Consider the following 26,549-nt stretch of genomic DNA (forward strand, 5'->3'; position numbering starts at 1 on the left):
AAAATTGACCTGTCTAACCCATCTCTCAATATGTGTAATTTTCCCAGTGTAAATATTTCATTGTTCCGGTGCAACTAAGATCATCTCTTACAGGTTAGTCTCGGGTTCAGTACTACAGTGCACTTCATGGTCCGCATTACCGCGTTCACGTTACTAATTGTTCATGCAAACGGTGCTCTGAACTGCCAGTGTGAAAGTCACTCTGGGTAAGGTTGTGAGCTAAATGCCATAAATGCAAAATGTTACCATCACCAAGCCGTACCTCTCCCTCCTTGTCCTTGCACATTTGTTCTCAAAACATACGCAAGTGGCCATTAGTGCCCTAGTGAGGTTGGTCACGATGCCCTCTGCAGGTGCCCATGTGGGTGCAAGGCTAGCAGCGTGGGTGATAATTGCCTCAGCAGGGGGAACTTTCGAGTGTGACTCAGAGAAGGAGTATGTAGGTGGTCTCTCTCTGTTTCTCAATCTGTCTGTCTGTCTGTCTGTCTGTCTGTCTGTTTAGCTGTCAATATTTCTTTCACCTTCTTTCCTTGTAGGTCTCAATACTAAAGTTAAAGTTAAGGCCATGCAAGGGAAAGGATCAGTATATGTTCTGTTATACATGTAACACATTTCTGTTCATTACGAATAATCTATTCATATTCGGTCATATTCGATGTGTAGTACAAACCAAGGGGGTGAGACTGGAGTGTAGGTCAGAAAAGCTTTGTCAGTGATTTCACTGAATCCTGACTCACTTCACAGGCAGCAGAGGACAGCAAACATTATAAATTGCTTCTTTAAGGAGGCGGCAGCTGCAAAATGATGTCAGTGCTCTTAGACACTGTACCATGTGACTGGACAGGTGTTGTTATTCCAATCCATGCTCTGTACACAAAGATGGCATTAATTAAATGTTCGTACTCTATGGCCAACCTGTAAAACATCCAGTTTTGCTCCCTTTCTGCAGTGTAGGCAAGTTTGTGCTCCTGAGATCTGAGTTTCTTGTCTCAATGCCCAGCTGGGACGTGGAGCCAAGAATAGTGTGGGGTAATGCGGTGATATCTGGCCCAGTGCGTGTGTGTGTGAAGGTGGAGTGGGAACAGACAAAGCAGGTCTTAAGGTGTAAGATTGATGTTTCATTGCTTTAATGTAGCACAGCAGAGAGCAAAGCCTCCGTGTTTTAGAGGCGTATAATAGAGACAGATGTCTGTGCTTTTGTAATTGAGAGTGGTGAAGAGGGATCACTCTATCACTCTCTCTATCAGAGACTCTAATCAATGGTGGAGTTAAGCGCACTTGCACTTTACTGTGTGTGTGTGAGTGTGTGTGTGTGTGAAGACTTCCTTTACTGAAACTCTACTTTCTATGAAATTGGGTGTATGTTTCATGACTATGACTATACCCAGCCATCTGTATGTATCTTTACACATTTCATCTAGACTCATGTCTCCCACTAGTTGATAGCCCTGTTAAAAATATTTATATGTGTGTGTGCTCAGGGTAAAGACCTGCTGATGCAGAAGATCCCGATGTGGCAGCAGGCATGTTCTGACCCTCATAAACTCCCAGACCGAGCTGTTCACCTTGCGCAGCAGATGAGCTCGGGGGGAACACTGGGTACCGGACAACAGCATGCCTCTAAATCTAATCTGTTGATCTCAGATCCAATACCAGGAGCCAAACCTTTACCTGTTTCACCTGAACTGGCTGCTCTCATGGGCAACCAACAGGTGAGTGAAGGATGTGGCTCAAATTGGTTATAGAAGTTTAACTCTATTACACATGGTTTTTAGAGCCTTTAAGATTTTTTAAATGCATTTTTTATAGTTAAATAAGACATATTTAATAAGACCAAATTTCCCCATGGGGATTAAAGTACTTTCTTTCTCTCTCGTTGACCAGTGGTCCTCGGTTTGACAATGTTTCTTTCCATCGTTAATATGCCGCAAACAATTTTAAAAAGTACATTTAAGTCCTGCTGCCTGGTGCGACGGTCACTTTATGGTTTTTGTATACTAAAAGTTTTTCATGAATCTTTGTTTTTGATGTTGGAGGCAGAGTTGTTGATAGTGTCCTACTTAAAGGAGTGAAAACTATATAATATTATCATAAGAATATAAATATAAAGTATTCATAATGAAGATCCTTTCAACAGAAATACTGATAACTCATGTATGTCTAATGATATGTCTGTGTGCAACTTCATTTATTCATGTGTTCATATATTCATTCGTTCATTTCTTTTGTTCATTTGTTCATTCATCTGCAATAAGTGCTTTATCCTGGACAGGATTGTGGTGGATTCAGAGCTTTTCCGTGGAACACTGCATGTAAAGCTGGAATAGATTTTGGATGATATACCAGCCATTCTCACCATGCCCACACACACATTTACCCTTTATACCCAGAGGCAATTTACAGTACCCAGTCAACCTGCCAACATGTTTTTGGGAGGTGGGAGGAGACCAGAGGGTGGACCCAGAGGAAGTGCCTACTGCTGCGCCTGCACAAAACTTTTAAGGCCTTAATGTGAAGCAGAAGTGGTTTAGACGCACCTTAATTTAATAGTGAAATCATAACTTTTACCCATTTTAACTTGAAGCAGCCATGGGGATCCATTCTGTCTCTTTCCTTCCTTTTTTCTCAATAATAGTGATATTAAAAGACTAACCCTGGAGCTTTATTTATAGTGGGTTGTTATAAAAGAGAAAATGTACTTCCTGTTCACTGTATATGCACTGCTTAAATCTGACAGAATATTTCAGCCTACAGCAGTTTTCCTGCATAATTTAGGAACACAGTTCTATGCTGTGTTATGGTTTTATGTGTACTGTTTGTCTTTAATACAAGATAATGTATGCCTCTGTTAGAGGGATTGTGAAAAGGGGTGTCAGTTGTACATGAGAAGTCTATTCAGACATTTGGGTTATGTCATAGCATGGCATTTTAGCAGAAAGAACAAAACCACAGGGCTGTTTGAATAGTCTAACATTTCTGGAGAAATGTACTATTTCAGAGAAAGCCTAATGTTTATTTGTTGATGTCAGCGGACCTGAAACCAAGCGGAAGCTTTTGAATAAGAATAATGCTGATGGTAATAAAGGGCTCAGTAATGACCTGCCGCATTTCTGCTGCCTCTCCCAGAGGATGATGGGAATGGAAAGTGTTCCGATGTTAAATGGAACGGCTGGGGCACATGGAGGAGAGGACTACCAGCACTGGATTGATAGCCAAGCTGCACAGGGCAAATCAGCCTCAACACAGATCTACTCCAACACACTGCCTGTCCGCAAAGTGGCACCCACCAAGAGCAAGAGCACTCTGGGTAAGCATATGTAGCCTTTTGAGAAGTCGAACAGTGATATATATATATATATATATATATATATAGTCAGAAATTGATTATCCTTCTTATGCACACAATAAAGGGTTAGCTTTAGCTAACTTCAGCCACAGGCAATACCTTTAACTAGACAGGAAATGTAAGGACAAATGTCATTTGCAGATAAAAGTAGGTGACTTGCTGCAGCATTCCTACCTTTTCCTCCCTCTCTCTACATTAGAAGACAGTTTCTCTTTTGTACTCTGGCAATATTAGACCAAACATGCTTAATGAAAACAGGCCAGAGCTGGAGGGAATAGAAAGGACAGGCTTTAAAAAGCCAGGAAAATGGGTGAAGGACACAGCTGGTGTCTGATGGTATTTTCAGGTGCTTTAAACACAATGTTCTAGAGGAAAACAGATGAAATTTGCAATGTATGTTAATATTGTGAGCCCTATTTGTTCCTACTGATGTAGTAAATATAGAACACCTCTATGTCATAGTTAAATAGCATAGTATACATTTGCATTATCATGCTGTTTGGACTTGTTTAGCCCACTTCAGCCACCCCCTTTGCCACCCCTTCTTTTGAACAACCATGCTTTTTAGGGTTTCTAGACATCTAACTCTATTACCTTTGACCACAGCAGAGACACAGACACTGCCTAGGTCGAGCTCAGTGGCGGCTGGCCTTGAGAGGAATGGGCGGACCCGTGTCCAGGCAATCTTTTCACACTCAGCCGGAGACAACAACACACTGCTTAGCTTCACTGAAGGCGACGTTATCACACTGCTGGTGCCTGAGGCCCGGGACGGGTGGCACTATGGAGAGAGTGAGAAGACGAGGATGTGAGTGGCACATATATCAAATAATTTAGACATCTTGCTCTGAAAGCATGTGAACAGAAAACCTGTCAAGCAGAGAACATGTTAACTCAAACAAAATACTGTTACTTTTGTTTAGTGTTCATATTCATTTTTGTTTTCTACAAAAAACCTGTTTACTCAAGCAGAATCCGTGTTTAGTCTTTGTTTACTCACAGAAACCCTATCTAATTACTGGGGTAATTGATCGAATCTGGTCGAATTTAAAGGCTTTAAATATATGCTTTTAAATAAATGCCACACTTTGGTGTAAATTCAACACAGTCATTAAATAAAAGGTTTTACTAAAGCTGTGATTTAGGAAATTTTCTTCTTCTATTTCACATTCCAGTCATTAAAACAAGAACTAAAATGATGAACTCCTATATATATATTGCTCACATGAATGGTGCTTGATGTAGAATTTGTATTTGTATACACCAGGCGAGGATGGTTCCCTTTCTCCTACACCAGAGTGATCCCTGAGACAGACGGCAGCCGACTCGGCGTCAGGTGAAACAAAACAGTCACAATAAATACCTTTACCCAAGTGTAAGGTTAGACCTGCTTACAGTCCACTGATTTTACATATGGACAGATGTTTTTTAAGAAGAGCATATCTTTGTGTAGGAACATGATCAATTCTTCAGAGCTAATTTATTGGTTATGAAGTAAAAGTGCAATTAATTGTGTATTGTGAGTTTGCTGTGTGTTTGTTTAATTGAGAGTTTACTAATATAAAGTTTGTGTGTGTAGTTTTCAGCATGGTAGGAGCTGCAGCACAGGGAATCTTCTAGAGAGGGAACCAGTGGTGCTGCCATCTCCTGATTACGGCTCCACCTCTCGGCTAATGGCACAGAGCGCCGCACAGAGCGCCTCACTGGGCAGACATCAGAGAACATACAGCGTGGCAACACCAGGATTCTCACAGGTACATACACGGACGCACACATATTATAAATGTGTTTACACTCCACACTTCAGTTGAATAGTTCTATGAACAGTATTCTAATACACTGGCACCTCAGTGAATCCACATTAAATTCACATTAAATTGTCAGTCTATTAGGAAAAAATGATCAAGTGACTGAAACAGTTTGCAGCTAGGACCCGTTTAATTTCAATGTACGTACAGCTTGTGTACATGTGTACATTCTCAGAAAATGTTTAAAGCGCACGAGGAATGAAACAGAAAATAAATGAAGTGAGATGCAGCTGGTCTGCACATGCTTAACAGCCCAGTGGGGACGAGCTCCATCAGAGCCACCAGCATAAAGGACGTTTCAGAACATTACCCCCTGCAGTGTGTGTGTGTATGTGTGTGTGCACATGAGGAGAGGCTGGGGGAGAGGATGAGAGAGAGAGAGGGGAGAAAGAGAGAGGAAGAGAGAGAGAGAGAGAATGAGAGGGAGAGGATGAGCAAGAGAGTGGATGAGAGGGAGAGGTGCCACTAGATGATTGGACTAATGGAGTATAGGCTTTCAGTGTGCAAGCAACTATGTGGGTGGAAAAAAAACATTAAAATTCAATACATTCAAGAAATAATTGTCACAGATATTTTAGTTAACCTAGAAAAATGTTTAAGTCAATAGATTAAAATGAATTGCAATGATAGAATACCACTAATTCTTGACTGTTTTTTGCAAAACATTAGCTTTCCCATTTATCTTTAATCAAAGGAACATTTCATCATATTGACTGAATCAAATAGGTTACATTAGTTTGCTTACAAAACAAACTGCTTACATCAAGTTCCTGTGAGGTCCTAATATAATGGATTAGAGAAAATGATGCTTGCTTCTTTATTTTAGATATGCAGTGTACAGTATGTCTGACTGTTATACTAAGTGACAGAGGCGTGATGCTTAAATGTATTACACCCTGTAGCTTACATCAGACTGTCATCATGTGCCCTGTACACTGTGCTCGAGCTTAATTCATGTGCCCTGACTTCATCCGTAGTGTACGTTCTAGTGCCAATTTAACGCACTGCTACTGCCACCTAGTGGCCATTCAGCGTCTCTGAGATTTTAACCTCACATTTAAAAGGAGGTTGAGGATTTGAGAATCTAACTTGCTGTGTTATTATGCAGCATCATTACGCAGATTATTTACAGAGTGTTTTTCTTCCCACAGCAAGGGCTCGACAGCTACGAGGGCCGTTTCCCAACAAGGTAAGACTTTCAAATATTACAGAGTTTAATTACAGATCTCTTAGAGTTATTGTAGAATTGATCAGTCAGTAAACCATATCATGCCTTAGGGAGGTTTTAAATTCTGTTTAAGTCTTTTCTATTTTTTCATTTTCCCATTTTCTATTATGTATTGAATTTTTACTTTGATTCTACTGAATTATCACATAGTTAATCCAAAGCATTATGAATTTGGCAAGCAACTTTTGTCTGCTTGACCTGCAGCTGGAGCGGGCATCTGTAATAGAAGGTTGTGGAGCTCTTGGCTAAAACTTGATCAGGTGGGCGGGTGACCGATCAGTGCACCCAAACCCATGATGAACAGACGGGGGTGAAACCTCCTGTTGTTTAAATGGGTTTAAAAATCCTTAGAGTACCCCATATAGTTATTTACCATAGTGATTTCCCAAAAAAAAAAAAACCTACTCTCCCATAGATGACAAGCATCATATCATCAGGTTTATTTATTTATGATGATGGTGACACATCAGCTTTGTTTGAACACAACAGCTTTGTTTGAACACCACTGCAGAAGTAAAGTTCATAGTCGTGCAAAACTTTTATTCTGCCTGCTGAAAAGAAAATACACACCATGACACAGCAGAGCCGGTCCACCAGCATTACCAATATAATGTATACTGGTTGCATGCAAGCAACCAGCAAGACCTGCTTTAGCTGTAGTGTTGTGCTAGTCAACCAGCACTAGACCAGTGCTAATGCTGCATTCATGACTAACTGAACTAAACTAAACCTGGAAATCTGAACAGGAATAATCTGTTGCACAGTTCATAATTACTACTACATCAACTTGTCTCTTTTCTTTCTCTCTCTTTAAGTTAATAAGTGCAGCTTGTCATGTTACAGTGAAAGTGTTAAAAAGTGACGATCTGGAGACTCCAACGATAAACTTTAAAATAAAAGTATCTTCCTAGACTTTTTTTTAATTACTTTTTTTTAATTGTCTATCTGAAGCTTTAATTATACAAGTTGTTGTTACTATAGAAATAATAACATAATAGAATAAATGTATTTATCAAGCTCTTGCAAATAATACTACTGTCAGAGCTGACTAATCCCCAATCAGACCAATCAGATTAATGGTTAAGTTTTTGTGAACTGTTTTTTGGGAAGATTGGGGGTGTAGAGTTATCATGAACGCAGCATAAGTCTAAGGCGTTTATTTTCAGCAGGGTAGAAATGTCTTTGTTCATCTATGGGGACTTTACCCCCATCCTTTGTGGTAACACGCCAAACTACTACAGGATTTAATTTCACACCCCATTCTATGGATTCTAAATTTCTTTGTTTTATCATTTGTTTTGTTATCCCATTCCATTTTGTGTTTGTTTTTGACCCTTGCTTTTGCTTATTCCATGTTGGTCTTTGTATTTTAATCCTTATGTAGCTTTTGAGTTCTGTGCAGGGACAAGAATTAAGCAAAAGCCAGGAAAAGAGTCTAAATGTACTGTAAACCCCATGTCCTGCCAGATATCACAAGGAGCTGTATAATCCTTCTGTTCGGATTTATTGGTGCTTTTGTAGCACACTTACAGTAATATACACAGATTAAATCAACATTTATGGATAACTGTCAGAGCTTTAGTTTGGTTATTGCATGAGAAATGCTAAACCATGCCTCATCATCAAAGCTGTATTGCAAAAAATACCAATTCAGACAGGGTCCTATTGCACTAGCGTTAGCTTCAGGAGAAAAACATTAAACAAAATGCTAATGATGAGTAAAAGCCACTGGCCACCAATTAGCGTTATGCAAATGATGCCACGCTAAATGCTGGCTAGCTGCTTTTATTCACAGCCTGCAGCATTAGCATTGTTAGTTTAACTATGCCTTCAATTATATCCCCATTTAACACAGATGGCTATACTTAGCATAATTAGTCGTAGCTTTGTGTCAATCACTGAGCTCCTTGTGCTCATCCTGCAGTGTTGCTTTGTTGTTGTTGTTGTTGTTGTGTGAGTGTGTGTGTGTGTGTCTGAACCCAACCTGGCAGCCTCTCCCTCTTCTTGTTCCACAGTTCCGAGGTCAAATTGATTTCAACAGTGTGAAAGGACAGACACACAGACACCATCCGTCCTTCTCCCCTCACTCCCTCACTCGGTCGTTTCCCTCACTCGTCCATCCACCTTTTCACCTACCAAAGAAGAGGAGAAACACCCACCTTCCCTTTCCCTCCTTTTACACTACTTGTTAGTTCCTATACATGGAATTTTCATGGAACAGAAATGCAGAATACTCTGCCTTCATTGTTCTCACAACTCTTCAGTTTTGAGGACTTCTGGTCTATTCTTAATGAGCTCAATGAAATGGACTCAGTAAAACAGTGTATATGTAACTGTTGCTTTTCTCTCATGCATATTGCAAGTGCACATTCTTTGGGTTACAGAAATGGGTCCAAAATCTATAAATGGAGTGCAGATGAGGCTGCAGTAATGAATGGCTGCTTGATGCTATACATTTTAAGTGAAAGAAGAGCTCTTTTACTTTTTCAGACAAATGGGCTTGTCTACTCTAAGTCCAAAGTCTGTTCTTTTTTTTATTTTTTTATAGCACTTAACATTTAGGATGTTCTGTGGAAGACGGCTCATTCTTCATTTGTGCTCCCATCAGTTCACTAAATCCCTGAAGAATAAATGACAGAAATTGGTAGCACATTGTGTCTTTATGGCTATGTCTGTATCCATATGGCTGTTTTTGAAACAAGTAGAATGTCCACGAGTCTGAGCCTGACAGCATCTAAATTATATCAGTCCCAAAATCCCATTACAGACACATCACAGAAATAAAAGTACAAATCTATCTGTGTAGCTGTCTAACTTCACACGTCTAACCAACACTAAACAGCTCCATCACTATCCAAACTGCACGCCAAAGGCCTGAATGAAAACATGGATGTTGTTATTAAAAAAAACTACATGCCAACCCATTGAACTACACGCCAACCCATTGAAGTCAGAACAATAATTTCCTGGGAAGCTGTGCCTCTTGTACATATTTAAATTCAATTTGTAGACATGAGAAGATAGCAGGGTGACTGCATACAGTGGTAGTATAGATTTCTCATAGCTCTAAGGTCCTTGGATTGATCCTGAGCTCTGGTTACTGCCTTTCATGTCTGTGGGAGTTCTCTGGTTTCAACATGATTTGCAAACGTCCCAAAACATGCTAGCGGGTAGACTGGCAACTGTAAATTGCACAGAGATATGAATGTTTGTGTTTCTGGTGTCCTGCAGTGGACTGGTGAGATATAGTGTGAGATAAACCACAATGTGGTTCCTGAAGATGAATAAATGAGATTATTCTGTGCTGATGGTGCTCACTGGTGCTCATGGTCTCATGGTTATATTATTAATACAAACATGTATTTGTCCATCTGTACTGAATACAAATAACAGCAATTACTAAGCCAGTTGCTAAGTATGATAGCTGGAACCTGATGTTTTACTGTTTCTTTTATACTGCAACATGAATCCAGTCAAATTTAGCCATCTAGAAGGTGCTCGCCTTTCCGGATGAAAAATGATGTTAGGTATATTTTTGTTCTTTGTTGTACCGAGTAGCCAAGTAATGAGCTATGCATCTTAATGCACTGTTCTGATCATTAGCACTGTGTGCATCTTCAAAGTCCTGCCCTAGTCCACACTGAGAACAGTCACTTCCAGATCCCCCACTCACCCTGACTGTTTCAAGGCATAATTTAATGCTTGAAGACATCTCATGATTGTACATACCCTCCAGTGGATGATGATGTAGAAATGTTTGACATTAGAAAAGTGTCTGTATCTGAAAAAATTCCACCCAAGACATGATTTCTATTTTCTTTTTCCAGTGGCTGTCCATCTGTCTCTCTCCTCCCTGTTGTCCTCTCACCTCTCCATTTGTCTTTCTTTGTGTGTAACAAATCTAAGTTCTTCCTTTCCTTTTTTGCCAACCCTGTCCATCTCTTTTTTGGTAAATTTAGACACAAAAGCAGTAAGGGGTCAACGACTGGAAGCTGCCAGTGCTTCTTCTTTCTGCATTAGAATAAAGCCGAGGCATGACTGCCACGTTCTCCTCAGTCCTGGTGCCCAAATGGAAACACTCGATCTACTCAGTCTGTCTTTGTGCTTTGGAATGCTAACATGGATGTAAAGATCTTTAAAAAAAAAATTTAATTGAAAAAAATTAATAAATAAATATATAAGTAAACCCTCAATATTATATAGAGGGAATATACTGTATATATACATGCATGCATTTTGGGGGAAGACCAAAACCAGTGTAATGTTGCAGCATAACCTCAAATGTATGGTGACTTTCTACTTCAAAAAACCTGAATAAAACTCTGTAATGAGATGAGAGCATGGAGTCATTCCTCAAGCTGTCTTTGATTATCTCACGTCTGAACTCATGTCTTCATTATTTGTTTGTTGTTACAGAAATTAACACTGGTGTAATAAAGTTTAGCAGTACTTTTCATACAAGTAACCTTTTCTCACAACTCTACTTTATTGAGTGGCAGCCTGGGAAAACCTGAGTGATTTCTCTGTCACTTAAAACATTTAATCTGATTTAATAGATTTAGGCCAAAACTGGGTGTTTTGTTTGCCTGTAACATACAGTGACACTTTCACTTATATAATCCAATAAATAGATTTCACCAAAGCAACAAAGATATATTGTATTTTTATATATTATACCTAGGCTTTTATCCCCTTGCAAATACCATGCTAGTTAAGGATCCAGTTGAACAAAAACACAATTGATTATTGATTGATTGATTTTCTAACACAGTGAATGTCACACTGTAAATGAATATCTTTATTAATATGTAAATATTCTTCCTTTGGTGAAAATCGGACAATGTTGTACGTTTGCTTCCAGCTGAGATACGTGCAAAAGAGAACCATATTTGCAGAAAATACAGTAGAAATCTCACCGTCAGAAGGGTTTTCCCAGGCAGCCACACATATCAGATTCATTTTTGGCATGATGTGATGGCATGATCATTACAGTGTTTAAGTGTAACACTGTGATTTCTTAATAACTGTATACACTGCACACTTTATAAGCCTTTAGACTAGCAACAATCTTTTTCACTTATTATTACAAATATTATATTCAGTTATATGAGAAAAGCAGGCTCCTCAGCTGGTTTTCCTACCTGACACATTAGAAGTGTTATGAATGTGTTTGGAGAGTTGGAGAAAAGGAGAGAGAGAGAGAGTCTGTGGTGTAAGTTTTGAGCTTTCTCTTCACTTCACCGTCATATATAGTTCCCGCTATACATAGGATAATCTCTTGGATGTATCTTGTGTTTTGTTTTTTTCGTTCGCTTGTTCGTCTCTTTGCTAGTTTGCCCTTTAAGAATCTTAATTTAGAGAATTTTTTTTTGCTCATTAACACACGTTGTTGTAATGTTGTAACTATTGATAAGATCACTGACCCTTTACCCCAGGAGCTGTTGGCAGGTCCAGGATTGGATTCCTTGTTCTACAAAACTTCGCTTTAGTTATTGAATAATTCAAACACTAATTGCTAAATAATATCCTTCAGGATGAGAGTTTCTGAGATCTAACATTGCTTTTCTGTCACAATACCAGCAAGAGAAAAGAAGAACTTTAGTAATCATGCAGAGACATAATCATGTGATACATTATTCCGTATATGGCAACTGTGTAAGTCTGCTGATTTGTAACCACTTTTAGAAGTCATGTTGTCAATTGAATTAGATTAGAGTGATAACACTACAACTAATTGCTAATTAAGACAAGCTTTCAAACATGAGGTTTCTTTTTATTCTTTCAGCATGGGCCCTGAATTTGCCCGCTTTTGAATGAGCAATAATGACGTAAGTGACTTATTGCCTTTTGCATTCAGCCATGAAAAGCTAAGATTTGATTTTCTTCATGGACCATTACTCATGGCGTTAATTGGCTTTTCTTTTTCTTTTTCTTTTTTTTTTTTACTCTCCTTTTCAACTCACCTAAAGATTTTTATTAAATTGTTGACATTGTTAGTGTCCTTCAATTTAGGAATAAACTTGTGCAACTTGAATAATCAGACATTTAAACAAAAGTTTAGTGATTTAGTAAAAGACATTGTTGCACAATTGTATTCCTTGCCCTGCTAATAAATCTCATTGCAACTGCTTGCAAGCCAGGTATTTCACTTCCACAATATTATGCCTATCATATTTTTATATTAATTAGTGAAATAGTAGTTGTTAGACATTTTTTGTGACAACTCTGCTTTGTAATTACTTTGCATGTCAAACAACTCAGTTTTGGCAACTGAGGATGGCTTTTAGCATGTAAACAGACAGCAGGCTTTTTTTTTGAACATCTCCACATGTTGTGTTCTTCTATAGAGTGAATAGTCAGTGTTGTGGTTTGTGTTTGTAGACGTCCAGATCCTTTCAGTACCTTCAGGTCCTGACAGTGCCACAACAGCCCCATCCACGTGCAGAGATGTAAGCTGGTCACGGCTGTGGACTTCACATCTGCAGTCCTCCTTTCTAAACATTACAGCTTTAATAAAGACACCTCAAAGTGAAGCTGCTACACCTTTATGCAGATTGGGCCATATTTACAACAGTGAAACATGGCACACACACACGGTTTCCTGCTTTTACCTGCAAACACAATTCATTGTACATTATTATTATTATTATTATTATTATTAGAAGTAGTAGTAGTAGTAATAATAATAATAATAATAATAATAAGCACTATGATTGCATGACAGCAAAATAATGCAAGGAGTGAAAAACTCTTCTGTAATTTCATTAAGCATATTTAATCATCAACCATCTAATAGGCCAGACATTTTTTCCAGTGCTCTACTGAAGTCTCTTTCCTATCATAACTCTTATTCTTTACATAGTATTTGCAATAATAATCAAACGCAAGCACGTACTCAAGACAGCCATGAAATAACAACTTTGGTGCTCTTAGACCTTAAATGAGCTTTAACTTATTTAACAGAATGCAATAATTTCAGTTATGTAGATTCTATCTATCTATCTATCTATCTATCTATCTATCTATCTATCTATCTATCTATCTATCAAAGCTGCGTCAGGTTGAGCACAGACACACGGGAGGCAGAGTTAGTGAAAAAAGGGCTTTTTTATTTTAAATTGCTTGTGTAAAAGGAAGGTGAGAGGGTGAGGTGGTGCTGTCTTCAGAGGCTTCTCTGTGAAGGTGGGCTCCAGGCAGGGCTGAACAGCAACGAGGTTGGACCCAGGGTGCAGCAGATTTGGGGAGTTCCATCTTCATTGTCTCCTGAGTACTCTGAAGGATGCATGTATCAGTGATGGTCTCGGGAGAAAATTGCTCACCTGTATGTATGTGCTAGAGGGTGAGCAATTGCTGCCACACTCACTCGTTGCCACCCGTGTGTGCTTCTTCTCTCCTCCCACTTGCAGCCATGTGAGGTCATTTGGCTGCATGTGGGTGGAGGTGTGTGCTCCACTATAAGCAGCTTTGCTTAATATTACAAATATTGTTAAGATGTACAGATGACCATCACTTACGACTATAATTGAAACTGTATAAGCAATATGTTCATCACATTTTCATAGCACAATGTCAAATTGTACAGTTTAATATAGACTGCCACTCAAACGTTTTTGAACACTTGGAGTTTCACCTGTTTTATAGTCATTAGTCACAAAATGGCAAATAAAGGACCTATGGATCTTTGCGGGACTTTTTAACTAGTCATTGTTCAAAATGAATCCTTTTTTAAAACCTGACATGCTTGGAGGGTAAACATACTAAGTCTGTAAATGATTAGACAGTGCCAGCATTCATTGTAAAATATGATGCAACTGTAAATATACCGATCAGACATAACATTATGAGCAGTAACAGGTGAAGTGAATAATGCTGATGATCTCCTCATCATGGCACCTGTTAGTGGGTGGGATATATTAGGCAGCAAGTGAACATTTTGTCCTCAAAGTTGATGTGTTAGAAGCAGGAAAAATGGGCAAGAGTAAGAATTTGAGCGAGTTTGACAAGGGTCAGATTGTGATGGCTAGACGACTGGATCAGAGCATCTCCAAAACTGCAGCTCTTGTGGGATGTTCCTGGTCTGCAGTGGTCAGTATCTATCAAAAGTGGTCCAAGGAAAGAACAGTGGTGATATATGATTAGGCAGGTGATCATAATCTTATGCCTGATCGGTGTATGTGGTGTGCTGCAAGTGCCTATTTAGTGTGATTTGGCCTATTCTGGTTATATCCAGGTTGTTCCAGAGGCATTTTGTAATCCATTGATATATTTTCCTTTTATCAAAAGGTGTACTAAAACTTTGCACTGGCAGTGTATGTGTGCATCTTTGTAAGTTAGTAACAGGACAAATGGGAACTAATAGAGCTGAACTAAAGGACACTGGATTGCTGTATTATAATATTTCTGACTGCCAGACATATTTCCTTCCTGGTCTTTATTTTTGATTTTATTTATGTACCCTGTGCTGTTTTCTGTTTAGAAGTTCATTTGATTAATTTCTTTCTGTAAAATAGATCAAATAGAAAGTGTTCTACAAGTTCTTGCACTTTGTAAAATTCTTATTTGTTACACAAACACCGTATTTCACAACCATGATGTAATAAATTATATAAATAAATACATTATAAATAATAATAAAAAAACAACAACATTGTTTTTTATTTGTTTCTACTCCATGGCAACCTGGGCAGCCAGAGTATTTCTTTCGCAACTAACAGGGTCTTTCTGTGTCCCCAGCCAATTATAAATAACATCATTGTCTCCTTGTGACCATATCTGGGTAGCCGATAAAGTAGGTCACTTTTGTCCTCGTTCCCACTTTGCTTGAAGCTGAGCAAATGAGTTAAATTATGCTCAAACATAGTGCCCTACTTCTTTGTTTTATTTCTATAAAACCAATTTTCTTGTTGTTAAATGATAAATCCACACTGTCCATCATTGTGCTGATACACAGAGCAAAGTGCAAGCTACAGTAATTTCATATTTTCGTCATTTGTTAATTGTTTAATTTTTTTCAACTCTTTCTGAAGTCTTGGATTTCAGGGTGAGGTCTGTGTACTCTATTTATCAGGTCCTGATGGAAGTGGATGGTGGTGGTGATCGTATTTGAGACCTGAGTATTTTTGATGGGCAGTTATCGAACCGTTCCCTAACTGAATTTAATGCTGATAGTGATGTTTTAAGTGTGACTGGCAGGCTATGAGAATGCTGCTGACAGCACTGAGTGGTCTAATAAGAAAAAAGGTCAACTCCTTTGCAGCAAAAACATTAGTGGACAGAAAGTTCAGCTGCTGACCCTCACAATATGAAACAAATGAATAACTTAACTGGTGTTCATAGATAAGAAGGCAGGTTTGGTTGGTATAGAGTACCTGGACATGTCTTTGGGAGACAGGCCAGGAAAGCATTAAGTAATGGCCTCATTCTGTCTGAAACACAAACTAGGCGAATTAGGGGGAGCAGGCTACTCATATCATATTAGACCAGGGGTGTCCAATCTTATCCGCAAAGGGCCGGTGTGGGTGCAGGCTTTCATTCCAACCAAGCAGAAGCAACACCTGATTCCAACTGGCTAATCAACTGATCTTGGCTTTCAGTGAACTCAGGTGTGGCTTCTGCTTGGTTGGAGTGAAAACCAGCACCCACACCGGCCCTTTGTGGATAAGACTGGACACCCCTGTATTAGACTATTCCACAAATTTAGATTATAGGAAATGCATGAGTGGATGAACGGAAATGAATGATACTGTGTAGGCCTGTCTGATGCTATAACACCAGCCCAGGATATGGTTTTGTGTAAGAAGAGAGTGAGTGTTGCATCATATGTGAAAATGAGCAGAAGCCTGAAACACAAGCAGTTGATAACATCAGGTCAGTAAACATGCTAATTCACCATCAACCGCCACCAAACACAAGGGTCTGCCTCAGAAAGGTGTGGGTCATGTCCTACACCAGACAGTTTGATCGTTTATGTTTTTGCACGTGTTGAGTCTGGGGTTTATAATAGACGTTTGATTTTTTATTTGTTTGTTTTATTGCTCAGTTGTTGTGTCTGGGGTTTTACAGCAAACTGTTTAATTTCTTTTGTTTCACTGCACAGTATTTTGTCTGGTGTTTTATCCTTAAGGCTGGATTGTCGTGTCTAATAGCTGAGATTGGTGCATGGTGAGCTATAGAAACTTTCAGAATTCAGCTCCAAAGAGAGATAAAGATGTCAAACAGTTAATTTATTTTTTTGTTTTTTGTTTGTGTACAGTCACTGATCATGTGACACCCATGAGGGACAGATATTTATGGGAACCTTCACATAACATTTAACTCTAACCAATTTATATCTTTATAGATTCCTACTCCATAGCATTCAACCACTTCTTTGCTCACTACACTCAACTACAAGATTTCCTTCACCATATATCACTAGAATCTCACACAAATTCATGGGTATTCTAATGACGAGACCCTTTTGCTGGATTTCTCATGAAGACAGTCACACTTTACAATCAAGAACATTGTCCATTAGCCCATGATTATCATGTCATGTTAGTGTCCAGCAATACCAGCCAACATCCCCATTTTTACCAGTAGAATGCTTCTCTTTGGCAGCAAATATATGATGATAAACTCTTACAGTCCAGCAACATTATAATACAGTTTAGGATTTTAAAACTGTTTTATAGAATACAAAAATAGTACAGATTGCTGTCTAGTTCAATCTAGGCTAACCTATTTAGAACAATGATGCCGTAAGAGGCAAACAAACATTGAACATGAGAGGATTCTTAGGATGAGATTTTTCTTTTCTTCCCAAATTCAGTTGGCTAGCTTGGGGTCCAGAGTAAAGAAATCTGCAGAGTGCATTAAATTCCTATTTATCTTTGACAAACAATTTCTTACTAAGAAAGAAAATGACTTTTTTTTTTTCCCCCCAACAATGTTCACAAGAAAATTAAACTTATATCGGACAGTTATTCTGCAAATTAACAAACATACAGTACATTTTGTTCAGTAGTTTTTGTCTATTCTAATAAATAACCATTATAATACGTCGTCCATAGGCTGTGCACTAAATGCCACTAGTATATGTCTTTCTTCCTTCGATGTCTTTATAAATTTCTCAAAAGTGACAAGACAGGCATCGTGTATTAAATAAAAGAAAAGTTATAAACACCTTAAACATAACACATCCCAGCTCTGGTCCTTATAAGGTAGCAGACATGTACAGTATCATTTATACATGCTCATTATAAAATGCATATATAGACTAAAGGACTAAAGGGTCCAGTACCAAGAACTTTGATATGTTCTCAAGCATTTAAAATGATCATGTTGTTTTTCTATTTTGTGTTTCTTTAGCAGTTCTTATTCAAGGGCCAAAATGAAACCTTTTTTAAAAAGATTTTTCTTATGATATGGGTGACTGAAAGCACTGCTGAAGACAGAATTGAGGTTATCAACGCTTAACCAAGGTAAGGTAAGGACAGTAAAACATGAGTTCAAAAATTATTCATATTTTTGCATGATACTGACAATAATTTACATTAAAATTAGAAGTAAATACTGAAAAGTAGTTCTTAGAACTGTATTCATCAACCAGGCAAACTTTGCCTCTCCAAAAATCTAAAACAATGAAAAAAAAAAAAAGATATGAATTTCATTCGAGATCTTAATTGTAGTAACATGACAGAGCTGGTCTAAGTCTCATGATGTTTTATGACCCTGTATAATCTGCTACTTACAAGTAGATGGCTGACTCAAGGCAGCTATGTGTTTTCTCTCTCCCGAACATTTTTTAAACAGCTTTCAAAAGTCTGCCACTTTTCGTTATGTGACATAGGCACAAGGCTGTTGCTCTGATGCCCAATCAAATAAACTGAATGTAAAAGGAAGGTGAGTTTGCCTTCTCAAAAATAAAATGGCAAAAACCAACAACAATTAGCCATTGACAGTAGGCTCACTACATTTCTCTTCCTTTAGCAACATAAATCATTGTTAGCAATATTGTTCATTAGTTTGTCATTACTTCACAGTCAAAGTCAAAGTCCTTGAAAAAAGAATTTCTTGATATTTTCTTTACAATTAGCTTCTGGAAATAAAAATGTTGATGGTATCCTTCATTTCAAGACCATACCCATTATTCATGAAAATATGTGAAATCTTTTAGAAAGATCCAACGTCTTCACAGGTCATATACTGTAGTCTGTTCAAAATCGTCACTAGTTTAAAATATGATTTTAACAAATGTGGTATTACTTGGGAATTTCAGTATTTATAATATTCTTCTTAAGAAGCATATGGCCACAGATGTGTTCATTTGTGATTGGTTCAATAAGGACCGTTGTGTAACTAGTTGCAAACAATATTAGTCACTGTCCTTGATGGCATCCCAAACATATTTGAAACAGTATAATTTTCAATGCAATAGACCAGTAGGGGTGAAGAAAAGAGGTCCGTGCAGAGCACTCCACATAGATGGCAGTGGTGTACAGTGCTCATTCTCTATCCCCGTCCTCACTGCTTCCTGTATGGCAAAAGAGAACAGAGCATTTTACATTCATGAGACAATTTTACTTTATAATAATAATCTGAAATTAAACCTTTATGGGCTCAGATTGAAAGATAGCTACTATAAAACTATAATAATTGTACAGGGTCTACTAAGTGGAGCTATATAATAGGTGGAAATCTAAATATTACTAAATCCAAGATATGTATTTATAAGGATTTTACCTCCGGCAGAATCCACGTCTGAGTCAGAAACATGGGTGATGGAGAATCGTGAAATTGGGGATGGAGAAACTGTGAAACGTGAGAATTGCGCAGCAGGCTTGTGATTTGTGGGACTGGGTGGAAGGCATGTTGTAGCCTTGATGTCTGGGGGTGATTCCATTGAAGAGGTTGGTAGTGGCAGCAAAGAGAAATCATCATCCCACTCAAACCCTGTACCTGCACACAACGGGATAAGGAAAATATATATATAGCAAAAACTATATTAAATCTCTTTATTGAAATCAGTATATTTAAAAATGATTACTTACTCTCTTCTGAAATATTTCCATCTGAAGAGTCATCAGTTGAGTTGGCCTTTTCCTGTTGATTCAACACTGTGCAGTTTGCACTCTGTGTGCTTGCCTCACCTCCCAGGGGGTAGGCATGTTCTGATAGTTCTCCGGTTGGACTTTCCTAGAGAAATTGAATGATTCTCATTCATTTTTTGTCCTTATCGGGGAGGACAAAATCAGACAAAAATGACCCTTCCAGCAATGCATTACCAAAATATTACTTAAAGTATTGGGAAATTAGGCAACGGATGACTGCAGAGTTACATTTTGACCAATATGTTATTGTATGCCCTTATGTTAATAGAGAATTGTGGAAAAACCTTTCACAATATATTAACACTGTTGTAGAAAAGGCATGCACTCAACTGCACTAAACTGTTTATATAGGGTAGAGTGCACAATTTAGGTATTTACAGCAAAACTAAAGTAAAAGCCCAAATGTTGCTTACTTGGTCAAATAAGTAGACAGTAACATCATCAAAGAAGGACACCACCTTCTTCTTGGACTCATCACCAAGGTTATCCACACACATGCTGGGCATCTTGAGGAGGCTTCTGAGTTTGTGTGCATCACTGCAGTCACTCACAATGATGGGCACTGGTAGGATTTCATCCTCGCTTTCCTCACTCTGTTCCTGGATACTGTAGGTGCGCAGCTCCTCATCTGATTCATCACTGTCCTCTGAATCCCTGTCCTCATCATCAGCTTCTCCTCTCTCTACTGGGGACACTCGACCCTCGAGTGATGGGAGAGGAGGAGGCGAAGAAGGACGAGAGGAAGTCTTGTGAAACTGAGCTCCATTTTTTGACTTACCATCTAGATTTTCAGGCTTATCTGTTATATTATCTGTTGAAACACTCTCGGCTGATTCGGATATGAGTGTTTCCACATTGTCATCGTTGTCCTGAGTTGATAGTTCTTCTAAACTTGCGCTGGATGTTGTTTCTTCAGTAACTTGCTCTTCCTGGTTAACTTCATTTTCATTGATAAAGGTATCAGGACCGATCTCAACATTACCGTCCTCTACTGAACTGTCAGCCACTGATGGCTCAAAATCAAGGGTGGTATCTGTCACCTCAGTTTTGTGATTTTCTTGCTGGGCATCAGAAAAAGTCAAGGCAGTTAAATCAGATAACTGATTTTCAGATGGCACTTCTTGAGGGTCATCTGTATTCAGGTCAGAGGCTTCATCCTGGACAGTGTTGTTTATAGGACATTCACATATCTCAGGAGAAATTGATGAAATAATAGTTAGTTCGGAGGAACTAGGGGAAACCTTTTCATCTTCCTCTGTGGGTGGAGCTGTTTGGGTACCTTCCTGAATATCATTGTAGACATTTTCACGGTTTTCTTCTGTCTCCAAAACATTTGAAATTTCTTTGTCTTGTTCTTCCACTGGTGGTGGTTGTGTTTTTTGGTCTGTTGCTTCCATTGTTCCCTCCTCTTCCTCCCTCTCAAGATCATCCATACCTTTCTCTTTATCTTCATCACTCTCTTTCTCTTTCCCTGCATCAGTATCAGAAAAGTAAGCGGAATCTCTGTATGGGGTTTTATCACTTAGTACAGTCAGTTTTTCTGTGCTCTGGGATGTTTTCATGGTGACTTCTTCCTCCACATCCTCCACAACCTCTTTTTGGGTGTCAGCCTCATCTCCTTCTTTTGCTTCAACGATTGGACTTGAGTCAGCAACTGACAGCCCCAATGGCTGGATAAAGGTTTTGTTGTCTTGTGGTTCATGGGGTTCCTTGAGGACAAATTCAGGAGACTCATTATTCTCTGTGTCATAGCCACTATCCACAGTTCTTGGGGAATTTGATGGATGGAGAGAGGTTGGGCTCAGAGTCTCACTGGAGCCTGCAGTGGATGGTAGATCTATGGAGTCCATGGAGTCAGGTGTACCTACTTGCTTCTGCAATGACTTAAATGAAGGAGAGGTGTAGTCAGCTGTCTCAGCATAATCTCCAGTGAAGTCACCAAAAATCCCAGAGGTGACATCTGTGATGTCATCATCACTGCAATTGTCAATTTCCACCAGGCTGGTGCTGGAATTTCCATGTTCCACACCACTGTCCACCATCTTGCTTCTGTCTGATTCGGAATCTTTGGAAGAGACTTCAGGGAGGGGATTCTCTTGTTGAGTTATGGTTAAAACCTCTGTTTTCATGTCAATTTGACTAGTATCTTGTTGTCCAGTACTGTCTTGCCTATACATTCCCTCTCTGACACAAGTTTCAACATATTCTGGGTGTTCTGTCACTTTTAAATTGTTTTTTGCTGTCTCTGATTTCGAAATTAAATGTCCAGTAGGTAAGGTAGCTTGGCCTACCTGTGGGTTCCTGCAGGGTATGCCTGTGTTTTTGTCTGAAATATTGTCATTCATGAAACTATTTCTAACTAATGACCCTGTAAGAGGATCTACAAAATGGGAATTGCTCAAAGCCTGACAACAAGGTACAGGGTACACCTCTGCTTCTCTAGGTTCATGACATAGATGAATATAGGAGCTGCAGTCTGCTGAGGATAGTGATGCTTGTCTGCCATGCACAGGGCAGGTGTTGCTTTTGGCTCTGCCTTCCAGGTATTTTATTGTTTTGGTAGATCGGTATGGGAGACTGTGGTTCTCTGGCCATGCATCCTCAACATCAGTCATTGGCATAGTGTAATGAAAGTCTGCATATGCATCTTGCTTTGATGACTGCCTTTGAGACAAGCTCAAATTGCTTTTTGTTGAGTGGTTGGTAGACCAGCCCATTGCCTGCCTTTCAGTGAAGAGATCCTCCTCCTCTTCTGAGTCACTCTCATCTTGCCCCACAAACACAGCTCCCCCTGATTCCATGTCAATACACACTGAGTGGTTCCCTGGCATGATCTTTCTCAAAGAACCCATCATGTCATAGTATCCGCCAGTTACATTCTTCCCAAGTACTGACCCTTGACTTCTCTCTAGATAAGGGTCAGCATAGCCCTGTGGGGGGCTGTTGATAGAGTGTGAGATCCCCAAAGGTTCCTCAAGCTCACCCAATGCCTGTCTCAGGCTTCGGGACCCCCAGCTCTCCCTCATGGGTTCTGATGGACCTCCAATCAGGTAGTGATCCATACCCAGGGGTGGTGAGTTTTCATAGTAATAGCCTCCGTCCCTGTCTTTGTATGATACATAATGACCTGACTCCCATGGCCTAAGTGGGCTGGAATCAGATACCTGACCTAGAAGTGGCTCCATAGTTAGGGACATGGTTGGACTGCTGTCTGAATCATAGGCACTGCTTTTATGGATGTCAGCTGACCAGTATGTTTCGATTGGCTTGCCTTTAGAAGGACAATTCATACAATCCCCTGAGTCTCCACTACCAGTGAGAAAGCTGCCATTGCTGCCCCCAAATTCAGGGCTGTATGCACACATTGTGTATTCCATGTCAATATTGCATTCTACTGGCTCTTCAATACGAATGTAATACTCACTATTCACTGACGGACTATGTGCACTGAGAACTGGAACAACACCTGGAGTGTGTAATTGCTTGGGGTCATAGTATTGGGGAGAGACCCCTAAGGTGAGGCGATCAATCCCACATCCACCTACCATACCTCCTGGAGGGTAATAGACCTCCTGGCAATGGGGATTCCCTTGACCTAATGTTCCACTGGTAGATGAGGAGGGATAGGGTTGTTTAGCTCTTGCTTGCTCCCATTTGTACTCAAAGTTCAGACCATGACTGGTCTCAGTAACTGTGAGAATGTCGTCTCCTGACTCCGACTGGTAGCCATCACCAGCTGAAAATTGCTCCAGTAAGGGGAATGAGGATGAGGTGGTTAAGGACTGTGGCATCTCCAAGGTCAGGGGACCAGCCCCGTGCAGACTGCCATGAGTCATGTTCGGTCTCATTGAGTTCCAGCGCCTCTCAAAATCTTCTTCTGCCTCACTGGCACCTTTGGCACACAGGTAACTGAGCAGTAGGTGGACTTCCTCAGCATTAGGCCTCTGGTCTGACTGAAGCCAACAGAACTGCATCACTTCATACCTAAGGTTACATAAACACCATGCTATTTAAGACAATACAAGAAACTACAAGAAGAATGTGCTTAAATAACAAATTCTAATGTTGTGAACTAAATGAGATAACATGATTTGTATTCTTAGTGAATCCTAATGAGAAATGAAATTTTCTGAAATATTCATTTGCAACACTCACCAACGGTCTGAAAGAGGAAACTGAAGCATTGGCTTTGGCAGTTTAAGTTGTTGATCTTTCACAGCAAAGTTGAGGACCTGCCGGTCAGAGTAGTGTCTATAAGGCTGGTTCCCTAACTCGAACAACTCCCACATAGTTACCCCAAGTGACCTGAGATGCAGAAACACATAAAATTACAACTGACAATGTAACATCATCTGTGCCACAAGTTCTAAGAGAACATAATTAGCTCTGTCAAACAGTTGCAGGTATCTGAGAGCTTGTGTATAGGGTAGTTACTACTCTCCTCTTAGCATGTTAAGCTGTACTGTGATGGGCATATCAAATGAACCTGGTAGCTTTGTTTATTCCAAGTAAGCACATATAGACTGAGATATTAGACTGGCTAATACCTGTCTTTCCATGTGTTAGAACCCAGCTAGTAGGCTGGAACCACTAGTGACTATATTATAGAAAATGGAGCAAAATCCCCCTAAAACATCCATTCACTCATCTTCAATAACTGGACATGGTGAACAATATGGACATGGTGAATCAGGAGTCTATCCTAGGTACACAGGGCACAAAGCAAGAACAGACCCTGCATAAGATGCCAAACAAATTCCCACACTTATTCACACCTAGGGCCAATTTAGTTTAGCTAATCCACCAAACAAGCCATCTCAGTCTGTTTTGGAAACTGATGAACCCAGAGGTAACCGAAGTGGGGAAAAGATCCAAAAATTAGATCGGAAATGAACTATTCACCACATCACTGTGATCCCCAATACCCCACCTCCTGTTCCAATATTCAAATAATATATAAATGCAGTGCTCATATTCATTATAAGTTAAACATTTTTCTATATTATTATTTTATTAACCTTTGAATTGTCCTGTTGTAACTGCATTGCTAGATACATAAGTGTGTGTCTAATCTTGTGATCCATATAACATAAAATTAATTAATACACACACAAAAAAAACATGTATTCAGTGTAGAAATATCTCATGAGTTAATACTTACCAAATGTTGCTTTGTTTAGTTTGGTCTGCCATCAGTATGTTGCCATGAACTTCATCCACCAGTTCAGGGGCAATCCAGCGTAATGGTACCCAGGACTGATCTGATGTCACAAAGTAATCATCCTGTGGAGTAGGGATATATACACAGATACAAATACATCATTCAGAATTAACAGATTAGAAAGGTTCACAAGATGTCTGGCTGGGATTAGATTGGGTCTAGCAACAAGAAGAAAGCTTTACTTTGATGTGGGTATGACCCTTATTTATAAAGCGTGTGCGAGAAACAAAAAACAGTGCTGTGTGTAATGCCTGGTCAGAGCTAAGATGGTTTAAAGTAGGCTATTAATTTGTTTATATTTTGAAAAATCGAACCAGGAAATATTGTGGGCAGGTACTTAAAACGGGGATTAAAAGAAAACTTCCATGCCCAACTATAGTTTATAAGGGATTGAGAAATTTTCAGAGCCAGAATTGTTGACAATGCTAGCTCTTCAACCTCTGCTTGCAGGGACATAGAGATAGGGTTTGCATTTAATTAAAAAATAATAAATGAATGAATCATAAATAATAAATAAATAATCAAGTATAAACCTAGACACAAATAAAGATATTTGGATCACTAAACAGTTAGGCTTACAGATAGTGGTATTGTGTTGCATCCCTAATGTTAAGGAACAGAGTAGAGGTGAGGTAATTGATTAAGAAAGTACATTTGTTTTAACATCTATAAAGCCTATCAAGTGATTTTCATCATTTTTAATCACATTTTTAATGTTGAACATTTTATGGTTCCCAGAGAAGTCTAAAAATAGTTCAGCAAGCAAATCAATGACACATACCTTATACTTGCTGTGTGACAGGCCATAATCTCCGATCTTGACAGTAACATCTGATGTCAGAAGGCAGTTTCTCAAAGCCAGATCACTGTTCATAAGAAAATCCAGAAGTAAAATCACAAATTATGAAATTATGATCAATAATAACTGCCAGAGTATGTATTATATATTTTAAGAGAAGAAAATAACCATGTCTTCATGAAGATAAGTGGTGACCCCCAGCAACAAAATCACTGATGCTGGAGTAGCAGAGGCACACTCAGGCAGCATCAGGATATTGTTACAGGAAGTTACCAGGCCAGTGTCACACTGGAATCAGGAAATAGAAGCACCAGCAACAACCACCAACACCACCCCCACCCCACCCCACCCTCAATCTTCTCTTACACTTTACTCTAGTAAAAAATAAGTTAAATGCATAAAATATCTATATCTAGTGTTTACAGTCTCTTTAAACTATAATGTGATTTTAAAATTATTGTTAAATGTTTGGTAAGAAAATTCACTAGAAATTATGACCTTATGTTTTTTTAGCCTGGTTTTCTGTTTTTTTTTTTTTATTTCTGTCCAAATTCAACTGAGCCACTCAGTATTTTAAAAAAAGCTTGTAGACATGAACGTCTGCTGGTTCTGGATGAATGAATGCTGCCAGCTCACCTGTGTCTGTAGTCATGTTTGTGGAGATGCAGAAGGCCAGAAGCGATCTGACAAGCCATTCTTTGAAGGAGCAAAGGATCAGGAGTCACAGAATCTGCTGCTCTGCAGCTGCGCAGATAGCCTTTCACATCACCCTGTTACCATGGAGAGTAGACACACAGAACAATAATATGAACAAAGAGACAGAAATGATGTGAAATGAATAGCACAATCAGGCATTTGTATGATGATGTGATGATGTCAGTCTGTTGTGTTTCATTGAGCCACTAGAGGGCAATGGCTTTACACTGTACCTTCAATAAATAGTGTATTTTATTTATGGTTACTTTTTATAATATATTTATTATATAATTACATATTATTACAATTATACAATAAATATAAATCTTCTGTGATAAATACATTATTAGTAATGAATTT

General features: G+C 39.0%; 2 protein-coding genes across 14 annotated transcripts in view; one reads left to right on the forward strand and one right to left on the reverse strand.

The window, feature by feature from the left end:
* The window catches only part of baiap2b (BAR/IMD domain containing adaptor protein 2b), a 65,321-nt gene that overhangs the window by 38,424 nt on the left and 348 nt on the right, over window positions 1-26,549 (forward strand). For 4 of the 8 annotated variants that reach the window (XM_058406893.1, XM_058406898.1, XM_058406897.1 and 1 more), the window contains 7 exons: window positions 1,482-1,712; window positions 3,127-3,307; window positions 3,953-4,154; window positions 4,614-4,682; window positions 4,926-5,100; window positions 6,306-6,343; window positions 10,342-10,713. In XM_058406893.1, coding sequence (XP_058262876.1) covers window positions 1,482-1,712; window positions 3,127-3,307; window positions 3,953-4,154; window positions 4,614-4,682; window positions 4,926-5,100; window positions 6,306-6,343; window positions 10,342-10,402 — 957 coding nt within the window. In that variant the 3' untranslated portion in view covers window positions 10,403-10,713. Of the gene's footprint in view, window positions 1-1,481; window positions 1,713-3,126; window positions 3,308-3,952; window positions 4,155-4,613; window positions 4,683-4,925; window positions 5,101-6,305; window positions 6,344-8,397; window positions 10,714-12,167; window positions 12,211-12,763; window positions 15,048-26,549 lie in introns of those variants that run through there. The other 4 variants (XM_058406895.1, XM_058406894.1, XM_058406896.1 and 1 more) reach the window with 4 other exon arrangements.
* The window catches only part of aatkb (apoptosis-associated tyrosine kinase b), a 49,787-nt gene continuing 39,824 nt past the window's right edge, over window positions 16,587-26,549 (reverse strand). For all 6 annotated transcript variants that reach the window (XM_058406886.1, XM_058406887.1, XM_058406889.1 and 3 more), the window contains 8 exons: window positions 26,130-26,263; window positions 25,476-25,560; window positions 24,635-24,756; window positions 23,629-23,778; window positions 19,887-23,457; window positions 19,414-19,558; window positions 19,106-19,321; window positions 16,587-18,896 (listed from right to left, as the gene is read on the reverse strand). In XM_058406886.1, the coding sequence (XP_058262869.1) occupies window positions 18,868-18,896; window positions 19,106-19,321; window positions 19,414-19,558; window positions 19,887-23,457; window positions 23,629-23,778; window positions 24,635-24,756; window positions 25,476-25,560; window positions 26,130-26,263 (4,452 nt within the window). In that variant the 3' untranslated portion in view covers window positions 16,587-18,867. The remainder of the gene's footprint in view (window positions 18,897-19,105; window positions 19,322-19,413; window positions 19,559-19,886; window positions 23,458-23,628; window positions 23,779-24,634; window positions 24,757-25,475; window positions 25,561-26,129; window positions 26,264-26,549) is intronic.

The sequence above is a fragment of the Hemibagrus wyckioides genome, linkage group LG13 (assembly GCF_019097595.1).
Source record: "Hemibagrus wyckioides isolate EC202008001 linkage group LG13, SWU_Hwy_1.0, whole genome shotgun sequence".
Taxonomy (NCBI): domain Eukaryota; kingdom Metazoa; phylum Chordata; class Actinopteri; order Siluriformes; family Bagridae; genus Hemibagrus; species Hemibagrus wyckioides.